Genomic DNA, 15,171 nt, shown 5'->3' on the forward strand with positions numbered 1-15,171 from the left:
GAACTTGTATAAAAATAATTTCAAATGCTGGTGTGATATAGCGGTGGGAAGTCAAACCAAGCCTTTCTACTTTCAGAGTTGGGTAGTAAGAGTAACATTATTTTAAAAATAATATTAGTCAAGTATAAGTACATTTTACTTTTGACTTAAGTAAGAGTAACTTAAAGACTGACAGAAGGTTAAAAAAATTACACAATCTAAGTCATATCTGGAAGAGCGTTAAAAGAAACACAAATGTTTAAATCATTTCATTTTGTCGACATAAAGCTTTTGTCACTTTTAGACTCACAGTGGGAGGTGAAATCACAAGTTTTACTCAATTAAGAGTACTCTTACTTACATAAATATATTATTCAAGTAGGTTCAAGTAAAGTTTATTGCTAAAAGTAAAATCTCTTTGAAAGGTTACTCAAGTAAATTTAACTGAGTGCTACCCACCTCTGCTTACTCTTGTTATTAATTAGTTCACTGCCCCCTTGTGGTTGGTTCCTTGTATTCTCTCCCTATATCTCTCGGGCACATGGAGATGTTGTTGTAATAATTTGCTGCTGTTGTTGCTCAGATGGAAGAGGAGGAGGAGGCAGAGGAAGACGAAGAGGAGGTGGGTCTAGTGGGTTTCATTGAGGGCTCAGAATGTACAGGGCATCAGACACAATGGGCTCTAACTATTTCAAACTTTCATGGTATTCATATAAGCAAATAATTTCTTTGAGCGTCTTTGAGAACTAATACCAGCAATGAACTAGCAGGAAGAACAATTAAAAACAGTACATTAGATGAATAGAATAGAATTGTGAAAGATGTCCTGTAGAGGGAGCCTCGATATGAAGCAGGTAAAATTCAGACATTGTTTGCTCCAGACTTGTGGTGTTCACCTTTTCTTAATTTCATAGCTTCAGTGCAGTTTATAGCATTTGCTTACTGACCCAAAGGTTGGCGGTTAAATCCCAGCTTTCACCAGTCAGTGGTTGTTTTAGTGCAATGGTGTATGGATGTGTGTGAATTAGTGGCTCCTTAATGTAACCTGCTTTAATTTAGAACTGTGCAATGAATCACATCTTAAAGTCTGATGACAGGTTTTTTAGATTTTCTACTTGTGACTTCATTTGATGGGATGATACCCATTATAAATATAATACAAATTATAGTTTTACACCAGTCAAGTAGCAATTTTTGAGGAAAAGTAAAAAAATATGTTTTAAATTACTGGAAGTATTGACTTCCCTATTGATGACATCATGCCAGGGTGAATTCTATGCAGACAATTCGACACAATTTACATCGAAGGAATACATTTTTCTGATACTTTAAACATTATTTCAACAACGCAAATGTGTTTTCATACATTCTTATTAGTCAAATAATAATTAGAATTATATTTGTCAGATAATAGTTGCCTAGTGTCATGTCATTGTTTCCAAGTAAAAATGTAAACCTAAAAAACCTGCCAAATTGGGAAAAAATCTAAGTTTTTTAAATCTTAAATATACCATGTGCAGTAGTGTGTAGTCTAACTGGTCATATGCACTTTAACTGTGTGAATATAGACCTTGGTCTCCATGGAGATGGTATTGCTTTACCTGAAATGTTCCACAGTGTGGCATCAGTTATATGTCTTCCATTCTCACTGCGCGTGGGGTATCCACTCCACAGATATAATCTGTAACCTGACCTGGTGATGTGACTTCAAGTTCAATGCCTTAATGTGGAACATTCCAGGCAAAGCAGGTGGTGGACACAGTAGACCTTAACTTTTTGATGGTATAAGTTATAGCTTCAAAATAAATGTGATTTATAATTTCAGTGAGCAGTACTACTTCAGTGTCCCCTCCTCTTTTCTCTAAAAGTCCATCCCATTGTTTAAATGAAAGTTGCTGTGTTTGCGGTCATGGATGTTTAGGTCGATTGTTCCTTGCTTGTTGTTGTGAGATGAATCTTGATCCATGAACTTGTAAGCTCCACATATGATCCTATCTCTCCTATGCTCCTCCTGGTAACTCTGGATTCATTCTGCAGCCCGTTAGTGATCAACAGGAGGACGGAGACAAGGGCATGGTGCGTAAAAAAATGTCTGCCCTCTCCAGTGTCCCTAAAATATGCCCTTCAGTGTCCATTGAATGTCCCCTCATTGTCTCCTCCAGTCCCTCTTGTGTCCTCTAAATGTTCCCTCTACTGTCCATTTTAGTCTCTGTCTCCTGGTAATGTTTCCTCTACTGCCCCCTACGGTCTCTCGAAAATGTCTTTTAAATTCTGGTGTCCTGTCAATGTCCCCTCCCCTGTCCCTTCTTGTGTCATGGTAAATGTGCCTCCAAAGTCCGTTAAAGACCACCTCTAATGTGCAGTCTCCTGTATATGTCCCCTTCACTGTCCTAAACGTCCCTCTACTGTCTTAAACATTCCCTACGCTGTCCTAAACATCTCCTTCCCTTTCCTAAAGGTCCTAACCACTGTTCTAAATGTCCTTCCACTGTTCTATAGCTGTCCCTCTTGTGTGTGCTCTGTGTCTGATTGGAGATCTTTTGTTTCTCTCTCACACTGTAGCAGAGTGGCTCGGACTCAGAGGATTCGGAGGTGAGCCATGTGGAGATGTTTAGGTGTAGAACCATGGGGCTTATTTAGCGATGTTCAGGTGTAGAACCAGATTGCTTTGGTGCCGATGTTTAATGTAGAGTCAGAGGGCTTATGTGGAGATGTGAAGGTGGAGAACCAGAGGGGTTTAATGGAAATATTTAGGTGTAGAACCAGAGAGCTTTTATGTGATGTTTCAGTATAGAACCAGAGGGCTTATGTGGAGATGTTTAGGTGTAGAACCATGAGACTTATGTGGAGATGTTTAGGTGGACAACCAGAAGCCTTTAGTGGAGATGTTTAGGTGTAGGACCATATGGCTTATGCAGAGATGATCAGGAGAACCAGAACGCTTTTGGAGATGTTAAGGTGGAGTACCAGAGGGCTTATATGGTGATGTTAGGGAGGTAATGTGTCAGATGTTTCAGTGTAGAACCAGAGGGCTGTTTGGAGATATTTTAGTGTAGAACCAAAGGGGGCTTAGTTGGGCATGTTAAGGTGGAGAACCAGAGGGGTCTGATGGAGATATTTAGGTGTAGAACCAGAGGGCTTTGATGGTGATGTTTTGTATCTCTCACATTGTAGCAGAGTGGCTTTGACTCTCAGGATTTGGAGGTCAGCCATGTGGAGATGTGTAGGTGCAGACCCAGAAGGCTTTGAAATTTTTGTGGAGAACCGTAGGAGACGTGAAGGTGATAAATCAGAGGGTTTTTAGAAGATGTTTTAGTGTAGAACCAGAGGGAAACCTTTTTGGAAACGTTTGGTGTAGAACCAAAGGGCTTATGTGGATACGTTTAGGTGTAGAATCAGTGGGCTTTGGTGTAGATGGTTAGGCGGAGGACCAGAGGGCTTATGTAGAAATGTTTTGGTGTGGAACCAGGGGGCTTTAAGTTTTCATACTTACAACTGGGCACTTTTCTTCCTCAGACCGACAACAAGAAAAAGGAGGAGCAGGTTTGGCCATCACACTAGATGTTTGTCCTGTGTTGTGGTGCAAGATTTTAGTTGGTGTGAGAATAGGTAGTGTTCATGTTTTACAAAAAAAACATGGGGGATTCACATTGTTTGAAATAAATATCCAAATTTATGATGCACAATCATTGAACCTTTATCATTATTTCTGATGGACTGACTCTATGAAAATTGAAATAATGTTATATTAATTTTATGGCTTGAAGTCTCTTCAACTGACAATAATCACGTCTTTGGGGTTGAATAATGGCACCACCAAATTATTGTGAGAAGAAAAAAAACAACAACCTTTTTTCAATGTATGGTGACAGAGAGAACATTGAATTATGTGTCAGTTTTTGCTTCATGTGGATAGGCCCAGTAATTACAGAGATCTTAAGCATAAACCAGGTTAACAAATCTGCAGTAGGACAGTTCAACAGAAAAAATAAAATTCTGACCTGTCCTCCAGCTCAGTGTAAACTATAGGGATTCTACAATGTGGTGATGTCACGTGAGCGTAATCTAATTATCACTTTGTCTGGCTAATGTTATAGCAGTCTTCATTTATAAGCTATAATCTACCACTGATCATGTAATTTTACAACTGGCACTATTATCTGAGGTGGTCCTCATGTAAGAACGTGTATTGTCTTTAGACAACAGTAACTCTGTTGTACAGTGCTTGTCTTGTGATCTGAGGGTTGGTGGTTCGAATCCTGCTCAATGCATAAAATCATTTGTAAAGCAGTCTGGTCCACTGACCCACCGATAAATACTTTTGTGTTCTTGGGCAAGACGCTTAACTCACCCCCAGTGTCTGTGTATATTGGAATATGAATGTGTGTGTGGATGGGTGAATGGTTTCTTGGTGTAAAATGCTTTGAGTGCATTGAAGGTAGAAATGGCGCAATAGAAATGTGACCATTGACTTTTTCCCAGGTCCTGAAATCTTGTCTGTTTTGTATCTGAGACACAGTACTGTAGATCCTGTAATGTGTGTGTTTGCGCGTGTGGGTGTGTGTGTGTGTGTGTGCATCTGCATGCATGTGTGTGCAGGAGGAGAAGGAGACCAGAGACACACAGGAGAAGACTGAGCCAGAGAAGCAGGTGGGTCCAGATCAAAGTGCCTAAGGGGTGAAAGAAAAAAAAAAAAACAGAGCTGCAGTCCTTTTAGCTGCTTAGTCAGTTATCTTAAATCAAAAATCTTTATTACTCAACTACATTGTAATGATGATGATTACATATAAATACACTGTTTACTAGTACTTTTCTGTATGTTTTTATATGATGTTTGGGTCAGATACATGGTTGGATTATAGAGATACTAAATAGTTTTGAAAGCTTTTGGCCACACCCCTTTTTTTCTTGTACAAACTGACACATATTTTGCTTTCTTTACTCTTTTTTTTTTTTTTTTTTTTTTAATCATTTATGCTTTGCTCTTTGTTATTTTTATGTATATTATATATTGTGTGTGTTTCTGTGTCAATGTCTGTGCTGAGTCTAATATGTTGTTTTGACATAAGAATTTTATGTATACAATTTCTGTGGGCATTAAAGGTGCACCATGTAAATTTTCTTTGGAAGGTCTGCAACCAGCTTATGCTCATTAGATGTGCATTTATTCAGCTAAAGATATTATGTTTCCTCAAAAAAAGGAAAAAAAAATAGATTATTACTGTGAGCAGAGCTACGTCTCCATACATCTGACTTGTAAATTGGTATGGTTGCATCATCTACTTGTTTCCATGGAGATAGATACCATATTGTTGAGCATTCCAGGCAAACATCTAACATCTCCATAGAGACAAGAAGATGGTGGAAAATGACATAGTGCACTTTAAAATAGTGCTCCAATTCGTGATAAACTATAAACTAATATTTTATAACAAAAACTGTTCTAGTATAAGGTTGTTATGATTGCGTAATAGTTTTTCTTTGCACTGATATTTTTGCCCTTCGTTAAAGGGCCTGTTTTCTGATTTATGTTATAATGTTGTTTCCTCATCAAAAAATGCCTGGAGCTGTTGGTTGTTTCATTCACCCATGTTTAACACATGAATTCTATGTATTCACGCTGAGTTATTTTCTCAAATGAAAAACACTGTGTTCCACCTTGTGATGTCATGTGGTAATACAGGAAGTGCTTCACTGTGTGTTTAAACTCTTAAATAATTTGTGAAGTGGTACAAAACAAAACACAACTCCAGGCATGTTTTCAGGAGGTAACCGCATTCTAACATGGCTAAAATCTCACAAGAACCAATCTTGCATAATATAGGACCTTTAGCATTCTGACGTTTGTGGTAGAGAACCATTCTTCTGTTAGTCTTGTGCTCATGTACTTGTCTCAGAATGTTCTTTGTGATCTTTGACGTTAACAGATAAAAATTAAGCAATAGCTATAACCTTTTTGATGTAAGTTAATACATATGTACTGCCTTGTGTTTTCCTCTGTGCTTCTCTGGGTCACAGGAGGACAGTAAAAGCCATCAGGTATGTGGTCAGCTCCCATATTAAACTGCAATTAAAAATGTCCCACACATAAAAACAGACAATAGTTTTCTGGTAACTGTGAAGAGAGGGCCTATTCTGGATGATGGCTTCTCAAAGGGTTCTCCTTAGATCAGCTCTCAGAAACCTGGAGCTATGGTTTCTACTAATGCTTTCTTGAAGGCTTTGGGCTCAGTGATGTAGAACAATGCCCGTATCGAATATGTGTGTGCAGTAGGTTGGAGTGATGTGGAGTGACAGCAGAGGGTCAGATGGAGCAGAGGATGCAGAGGAGAGGGTCAAATGGAGCAGAGGATACAGAGGAGAGGGTCAAATGGAGCAGAGGATAGAGAGCTAAGGGTCAGATGTCTTGAATGACTTCTGAATGTGTGTTGCAGATGGACCAGGAGGCCGCCAATGTCCTGAACCAACTGCAGCTTCAGCTCAGCACAGTCCTGGACAACTTCAGCACCGTCTTCACCAAAAGGTACTCTCCCCTCTCCTCAGGAGCAGCACACACCACTAAATGTGTTGTATAAGCAGCTCTTAAGGTCAAAATAAGTCTGCTGTCTGCATCTAATTAAAGTGTTTATTTTCCAATACAATAAAGTGGATTGTTAGCATGCTAGTTTTTGTAGCTTTACCATGACAGCAACACCACTCTGGTCTATGATAGAGGAAAGTGCGTATAAACTCATCACAGTGAATAATTAGGATGTAGGAGAAGATTAGCATAATGCATACGGTAAGTGAGGAATACATTTGGACCACCATTTAAAATTAATTCTGTTTTTTCACATTTTCAAGTTAAAATTCTTTAACCTATATTACAACCATTTATTAACTTTATCACAGTGTGGGGATATAAATGACTTATAGTGTTGTGTGCTCAGCTTCCAGGGCCGCCTCACTGGCTGCATGAGGCAGATGGCTGAGATCCTTTACCAGATGAAGGGCCCCCTAAACCCCAGCACTCTGGAGGCTGATGCCGACGTCGCCCTCCGGCCCGTCATGGAGTTCCTGGACAGAAAGTAAGTGCTGCCCCCTGCTGTACAGAGCATGTGACTGTGGGAGGATTTCTGAGCATGACATGTGTTATCTCCTGTAGTTTGAGTGTGTTTGCAGACGTGTGTGAGAAGGCCGTGCTGAAGAGGATTCTGAAGGACCTGTGGAAGCTGGTGCTGAGCTGCCTGGAGAAGACCATCGTCCTACCCCAGAGTAGTGACAGCCTGGTACCAACACACTACCACACATACACAAAGTACTTAAAGGAGACATATTATGCAAAACAACATTTAGGAGCTTTTTGACTTGTTGTAATGGTTCTTCTTCTTACTCCCAGTTGTATTGTGGAGCATTTTTATTGTTCTGTCATTATAGACAAATATTGAAGTTTAATATGAAGAAAATATTTTAAATCACAATCTACATATTGAGGTACACTTAATTGGCAAATATGTCATCTGCATTTGACCCATCCTTCTGTGCCGCTGGGGTCTGCAGCAATGAGCTACTGCAGTACAGGGCTTGGGGACCCATTTCCAGATCTTAAGTTAGTCTTGAAGGATTTTACCTGGTGCAGGTTTTGGGTTGTTGAGGGAAAATCAGGTACCTGGCTCACAGCACATTAGTTCAGTTTAGTTTAGTTTAGTCTTTATTTGAAGGGACAATGTACAGAGACATTAATCTTATGGGTCACTCTGAAATTAGTTCTACCCATTATCAGCTCTTGCTGAAAGAGATCAGAAAATGCAGAACGTCATGACTAATATTTGAATCTGATTCAAGCCTCTAATCCTAACCCTAAGCATCACAAGCCAAAAAAAAATCTAACTTTTGTCACATTTAGTTGAGAGAAAAGTACAGACATCTTCCCTGTCCACAAATGAACAAAGCACTTCCTTTCTGCACATTTTACACAAACCAAATGGTCTATATTTTTACCAAAATAGGCTGAAGTACGTCTGTTTGTTTGTTTTAGTTTTATTTGGGCGCTTCACCTTGGGCTTCTGCACAAACCTCAATGCTACTCTAATTGATCTGCCCGATGCTGGGCAAATTTGAACCTTACAGCGGGAGAATCTCAAGATGGATTCTTGTGAGTTTGTGAACTCAAATATTGCAAGAATCCATCTTGCTGTATAAGGTTAGGATACTGGAGTGCCCGGAGGGAGGGAAGCCACCTAGACACAGGCAAAACAAGCAAACATAGCCACCAGTGTCGTTATTACATGTAAAAGTTCATCAGCAGATACCTGAAATAAAGCATAATATGTCTTCTTTAACATTAGTGTTAGTGATAGAAATAAATTCATTAACAGAAAAATTATTTAGAAATCAAAATTGTGTTGAGAAGTCACTTTTGTTGCCACTGTGTCCAGGGTGCTCAGCTTCTCACAGCAGCTAAAGGACTGTCCAACCTGAAGGTAAGTCCCTGAGCAGACCTGAGCTGAAAAGATTTGACCTAACTTGATCTGAACTGACCTGAGCTGCTGTGGTGAGCAGCTTAGCAGATGGTTGACTCTGCATGTGTCTACAGGGCGGAGCAGAGCCCAGGACGCTGACGTCCAAACAGTGTCAAATCATTGATGCCAGCTTGGAGACCCTCAAGGTAAGCCAAGCCACGTGTAGAAATGTTCAAAGCTTCTGCTGCTTATCTGTATTCAGCAGGAGACAGTTGTTTTTTGTTCACTGCACAAAAGTTTTGAATAGCTCCTCTCTATGCTCCTCTTTATTCCCCTTCTTAACACATGCCACAATCGCAGTCATTGGAATACTTAGAATATTTAGACCTTTCCCCTTCTCATTTACCCTCTCAAAGTTGTATTTGGAGTGATCTGTGCATGTTTGAGCAATCTTAAATAGCTTATTTTGAAGACGCCATATTGCCAATCAACACCCTTTTTCACCACCACCGGTATACGCTCACTGCTCTGTACTTTGTCCTCCAATTTTATTTTCTTAATGTGTGATACGCACAGGATTTGGCAGCAATAAGTGGTCATTTTGGTTTAAATAAAAACAAAATGCTGTACTGGTATTTGTTGTGAAGACGTTCAGGGCAATGTTTGCCCTGAAGTCAGAAGTCAGCGAACTTGTTTCTTTTATTAAGTCGTTTTAGATAAATAGTGTGATTTAAAGCATCAAAATTATAACATAACAATCCACAGGTGTCACAGATTATAACTATATAGCAGATATAGCACAATATGTTTTTCTTTAAGGTTAGGCAAGTGGTGACTGTTTGGCTATGGTCAGTCTCCAAGAAATGAATGGAAAGCCAATGTAATGTCCCCGAGGAGCATGGAAACCCAACACGCCTGTGTGTGCGCATGTGTGTTTGTGTTCATGCATGCTTGTATGTATGAGTGTTGTGCGTGTGTTTGCGTTCATGCGCGTGTCTGCGCATCTGATGTGTTTTGTGTGTGTGTTTGCATTAATGTGCATGTGAATGCGCATGTGATTTGTGTTGTGTGTGTGTCTGTGCAGAGCTTCTTCCATGCGGGGGGCAGTGGGCTGAAGAGGACGTTTGTGGAGAAGAGTCCGGAGCTGGCTTCTCTGCAGTATGCCCTGTCCCTGTACTCCCAGAGCACTGACGCACTGATCAGGAACTTTGTCAGCACTCAGAGGTCACAAGGTACTCTTCTAGTACTCACACTACTACACTCACTACTACCCACACTGCTCACACTAATACTCACAGTTCTATACCAGAGTTCTCGATCACAATACTACATTACAGTAATATACCCCAGTACTAATCCAGTTACTACAACATAGTACTACTCACAGTTCTACACCGTAGTACTCACAAAGTATTATTTGTTCTACATCACAAATCCATATGTAGTACTACTCACTGTATTTTTCACAGCAGTTTTACTTTTATTTGTGTCCCCAGTCCATGACGGCAGGGGCATCCGGATCACCAACAATGAGAAGACCAGGCCAGAGCGAGGTAAGTCTAAGCCTAGAGTGAGGGTATGCTGACCCCTGCACCCACCAGACCAGATCACCCAGATCAAACTTTCTGAATGATAGGAAGTGTGCTAGTTGTTGTGAGCATTACTGTGATTGAAAATCCAATCTGGCCTCTGAAAGTTAGACCACTGGAAACTGTTTAAAATGAACTAGTTCTGTTTTTTTATGTTTTTAACTTTTTGGAGTATAAATTGGACTGAAATGATTTAATTTTGCTTCTAAAATGGTCCAGGTTATTTCAGTTCTTACAATTATATTGTGATTTGAATAATCCTGATTATGGATTACCTGTAAAACCTTGGCGTCCTGATTGAGGCCTGTTTTGTTCTGGGCAGGTTCTGGTGTGGAGAAGCCCATTGGGGAAGTGCAGCTGCAGATCGACATTCTCAGCAAAGAACGCAAGCTCAACGTAAAAGGTCAGAGCCCATTCTCAGCACACTGCACAAACATAGGCCAGAAGCACAGGTGGATGTTATGTCTGATATCATTTTAATTCTGATATTATTAAAATTCTCCTTTCAATATTCATAGACACAAAGCTCTCTGTCTCTGCCCATTGCTACTACTCTATCACTTGGCCGATGCTACCCAGAGTTATGTGAAGTTAATCCCCATGTTGAAGTGCGGCTTATTACGTTTCTATGGGGTATTAATCTAACACATAACATATTTGGATCACCATTTCACCTTTTATTGTTTTAAAAATGCCATATTCGCTAAAAATATCATATTAACATGTTTAATTAGGTACAGTTTTGTTTTTTGATGCTCTGTGCCCCTTCCTTGCTCTCTATGCTAAGTCATTCCCCCCTTCAGAGTGCACATTACAATCATCTTGCATTTTGTAAATGAAACTACAGCACATCACATCAGGTTTGTGAAGTTGTAGTGTATTATTACTACAGTACTGTTATAACATGGTACAAAACTCCAAAAAGTACAGTTTTTCCCCCTCTTTAAATATGTTTTTTTTTTTCATATTTATGTCATGCCATGTCTGTTTAGCTCCATTAGCAGTTAAATGTTTCTCTGCCACTGTTAATTTTCTTTTTAAGATGTCAGGGTTTAAGCAGAGTTTAATATGTATTATCAGACTGTAGCAGCTCTTTCACATTTTAGATATTTTTTGAGTGTATATAGGTGAAAATGTCATTAATCACGACTGACACTTATACAACAGTGCCACTCACTACTACAGTTCCATATGTTGTATGTCATCTGCATAACCTTTATACTAGCCAACAAATGTACTCAAGTAAGAGTACTGTCACTTCAAAATAATATTACTCAATTAGGGGTAGTAGTGGTCTAAGAAATGGCTATGAAACTACTAGTCCAGTAAATGTAAGTGTCTGGATATAACATCTGATTTTTATTTTGAAGTTTAAGCTACCAAATGTAATTTTTCAGTTTCATCTGCTTGTCTCTTGTGAAAATGTTTGTTTTAGCTGGAATGGTCCACAATATGGCATTAAATGTGTCCATCTTACTTTTTCATTTCAAGTGTTTTTAATACTCAAGAAACATTCTGAAAACATGTAATGTTTTTTGCTAGTGGGCTCTTCTATCCACATATGTGTGTAACTTGGCTTGGTGTTGGCACCTGCTTGTCTCTATTGAGATAGTTTAATGTTCTGTAGAATGTTCTAGGCTAAGCAATAACAGCTCCATGCAGACAAGCAGGTGCTGAACCATCCTCTAGAAAAGTCACTTAATAAAACTTTAATGTAATGGGGAGGACAAAACATTAAATAATGCACAATTGAAACCAAATGTGGCATTTTCAAAAGAAAGAGAGGTAATGGTGCAACAAACACAAATGTTCAAATCATTTGATATTGTCAACATAAAACTTAAGTGAGTTACTCACAGTGTGAAAAGTAACCACAACTTTTACTCAAGTAAGAGTATTGTTACTCTATACAATCTAGTAGGTGTATGAAATTTAATCCAAGAAGTACAATATGATTAAGTCACTGAAGAAAAAGTACTATACTAAATGTACCTGACAGTATACTGTATACTTGTGAAGCTGCTGTTTGTTTTTTTTTGGAGTGGTTGTCAGACCCAGTGACCCTCCTGTTCTGGTTATACTTCTCATTTCAGTGATTGCTGTGACTGACCTGAAGTGGCAGACCTCGGGCATGTTCAGACCCTTTGTGGAGGTGACTCTGGTGGGACCCCTCCTCGCCGACAAGAAGCGCAAATTCACCACCAAATCCAAAAACAACAGCTGGACGGCCAAATTCAATGAGTCATTTCAGTTGTGAGTATTTCCATTCTCTGCGGCCAGGGAGGATGAACCTTTACCTTTATCTTATTAGAATGGTTTTGACTAGCCTAGACATTGGATTTGCCAAGTATTTTCTTCCCAATTTCAAGTTCAGTTTTTCCCCATTCATTTTAAAGAAGCTCTATTGGTGTCTACTGGTGTGTGCTATATAGATATAATCTACAACACCCATGAATCATTATGTTATAATTTGAAATTGCAATATTCATTTAAAACAATTTAATAAAAGAAACAAGTCCGCTGACTTCCGTAAACGTCATCACAAGAAAGAGGCATGAAGTTCTCGGCACCTCAGATGGATAGTTCCACATCACACTAAAAGTCTTTTTTTTTTTTTATTTGTACAAAAATGATTATGAGATGCTTATCCCCTATATAAGAAAATAAAATTGAAGAACAAAGTACAAAGCAGTGGGTGTTGGCTGGTAGCGGTGAAAAAGGGGTTTGATTGGCAATACGGCGTCCTAAAAATAAGTGATTAAAGATTGCTTAAACCTGCTCAATTCACTCCCAATACAACTTTAAGAAAGTAAATGAGAAGGAGGAAACTTCTATAACATTGTAAAAAATCTCTGAAAAGTCAGTTTTCCATAATAGGTCTGATGAACCTTTATCCTGATTAAGGACATTTTGACTAGATTAGAATAATTTTGAATAGCCTTGACATTGGATTTGCTAATATAACTATTTTTTAATAGTAGTTTTTTCATATTTTCAAATGCCATTTTCCCCACTCAATTGAAGAGATATATCCATATAAACCTGCTGATATTAAGGGCATTGTGAACATGAAATTCCAATGCATATTGTTATTCTACATTTATCAAAACATCAATTTGGTAAACTAAAACATCTGTTTTAAGTATCAGGACTAGGGTTATATTGAAACTAGAGCAGGTATCCATACATTTGAGCAGGTATACATACTAAAAAAAAGTTACATTTGCAGGATAGAAATGTACCTTTCCTGAATAGCTTTAGAATGATCTTGAGCTGTATCAGAACAAGTATAAAACCACAAGACTAGTATCCTGTTCTGTCTCTGTCTGTGTGCAGTGTTCTGGGGAAGGAAAACCTGGACTGCTACGAGCTGCAGGTGGTGGTGAAGGACTACTGCTTTGGCCGAGCGGACCGTGTAGTTGGGCTGACCGTGGTGCAGCTGAGGGACGTGGTCGATCGCCGGAGCTGTGTGTGCTGGTGTCCCCTCGGAGCCAGCGTCCACACCGACCAAACTGGTACCACCGTCATACGCATCCTGTCCCAGAGGTCTGCCGATGAGGTGGCCAAGGAGTTTGTTCGGCTCAAATCCGAGAACCGCCCAGCTGAGGAGGGACGATGAAGAGGGACACAGAGGAGGATCAACAATGAGGAAGAAGGCCAATGAGGGGGAGGTTTGACAAGGATGAGGGACGTTGAGAGGGAGGGTCGATGCTTTGTGGTCTATGGCCAGGTACGCTACCAGTAATCCTCTGTTGCACTGTGTCCTATGGGAGAATTCTGTCTGGGCCAGAGCTTCCAGGAGCTGCAGTACGTGAGTTGGTGTCAGTGTGTTTGCGTCACTATTATATTTGAAAAATGAAAAATAGATCAAAAGTAAGTAAAGGCCTATAAAAAAAAAAATACTAAAAGAACAGATGGGTCAAGTGGGAACAAGATCCAAGCTAAACAATATGATATTTTTTATTTTACTTATTTAAATACAGACTTATCCAGTGAACAATTCTGCTGCTCTGTTACACCAAATAGAAGGTCTTTAAAGAGGGGGTATTATGCAAAGTTGATTTTTTTTTTCAGCTTTCTACCATGTTATAACATTGTTCCCTCATCAAAAACATGCCTGAAGAGGTTTTAGATGTCATCCATGCATGTTTGAGCATCTTAACGATCTCTCCCAGGCCCTATTCGAACCCTTCTTATGTTTAGCTGGACAATTCTGTGCAATGCTCAGCCCACAAGCTTACGTCACCCATGATCTCAAACAACAATTCTCCATAAATATGCAAAAACATGATACAAAGCTGTACACAACAACTTGACAAACCTGATGTGCAGTAGTTTCATTAGTAGGATGTATGCTTATGTTGTGATCGCGCTCTGAAGGGGGAACTGACTTAATAAAGGGAGAGGAGACTCAGAGCGTCATGTTAATACATTGTAAGATGGTGGTCTAAATATGTCATGTGTTAGCCATTAACACCCCATAGAAGTAAAACACCCCCTCTTTAAAGCAGTGCGATATATTTGTAATAAAAAAAAAAAAAAAAACACTTTTTAAAGTACATAGAAGTAGTCTACTAAATTTGCATTATACATACACCTAAAATATATATAAAAAAGAAAGTTAAAGGTGTGCTACATAACTTTTCTGGTGATCCACGGTCTGCCTCTCGAGATTTATGCCATTAAACTAGCATTTTTTCATGAACAGGGTCACCTCTCCTCAGACCTGACCTGTATAGAATTACCTCTTTCTGTGTCATATCTTCTGTCCATGTCCAACCAGGAAATAAAATATGAACTTAAAAAAAATTGTAAACATTTTTAACATAGTCTTAAAATGTGTTTAAAGTGGGACTAAGCACCTAAGCTTTGCCACACCCGCATTTCAAATATAGCTGCTAAACTGGGCAGGACCTGGAGAGAAGAGGGGGGGAAAGGAACAGTCTGATTGGTCTAACAGGTATCCACACTTCAAACCTCGTCCCTGCAGTCATGTATTTGTGTACTCAGAAACGCCTGGATTTAATCAGGACAGTCATGCGTGAGGTCACCAGGTACTTGAAAGTGCTGTGGCCGCTGGAGCCAGGACACACACATTTTACACACAAAGCTGCAAACTGTTTAACTAGTTTGCACTAAAATTGCCAAAAAATGACTAAGAA

General features: G+C 39.3%; 1 protein-coding gene across 1 annotated transcript in view; it reads left to right on the forward strand.

The window, feature by feature from the left end:
- Nucleotides 1–13,888, forward strand: part of LOC117376157 (protein unc-13 homolog B-like) — a 45,090-nt gene extending 31,202 nt beyond the window's left edge. The window contains exons 23-32 of the mRNA XM_055224266.1: nucleotides 6,414–6,502; nucleotides 6,909–7,046; nucleotides 7,124–7,247; nucleotides 8,397–8,441; nucleotides 8,555–8,626; nucleotides 9,505–9,652; nucleotides 9,917–9,973; nucleotides 10,332–10,412; nucleotides 12,103–12,262; nucleotides 13,346–13,888. Of these exons, the coding sequence (XP_055080241.1) occupies nucleotides 6,414–6,502; nucleotides 6,909–7,046; nucleotides 7,124–7,247; nucleotides 8,397–8,441; nucleotides 8,555–8,626; nucleotides 9,505–9,652; nucleotides 9,917–9,973; nucleotides 10,332–10,412; nucleotides 12,103–12,262; nucleotides 13,346–13,628 (1,197 nt within the window). The 3' untranslated portion in view covers nucleotides 13,629–13,888. The remainder of the gene's footprint in view (nucleotides 1–6,413; nucleotides 6,503–6,908; nucleotides 7,047–7,123; nucleotides 7,248–8,396; nucleotides 8,442–8,554; nucleotides 8,627–9,504; nucleotides 9,653–9,916; nucleotides 9,974–10,331; nucleotides 10,413–12,102; nucleotides 12,263–13,345) is intronic.
- The last annotated feature ends 1,283 nt before the right edge of the window (nucleotides 13,889–15,171 follow it).

This window comes from Periophthalmus magnuspinnatus, chromosome 9, assembly GCF_009829125.3.
Source record: "Periophthalmus magnuspinnatus isolate fPerMag1 chromosome 9, fPerMag1.2.pri, whole genome shotgun sequence".
NCBI lineage: Eukaryota > Metazoa > Chordata > Actinopteri > Gobiiformes > Gobiidae > Periophthalmus > Periophthalmus magnuspinnatus.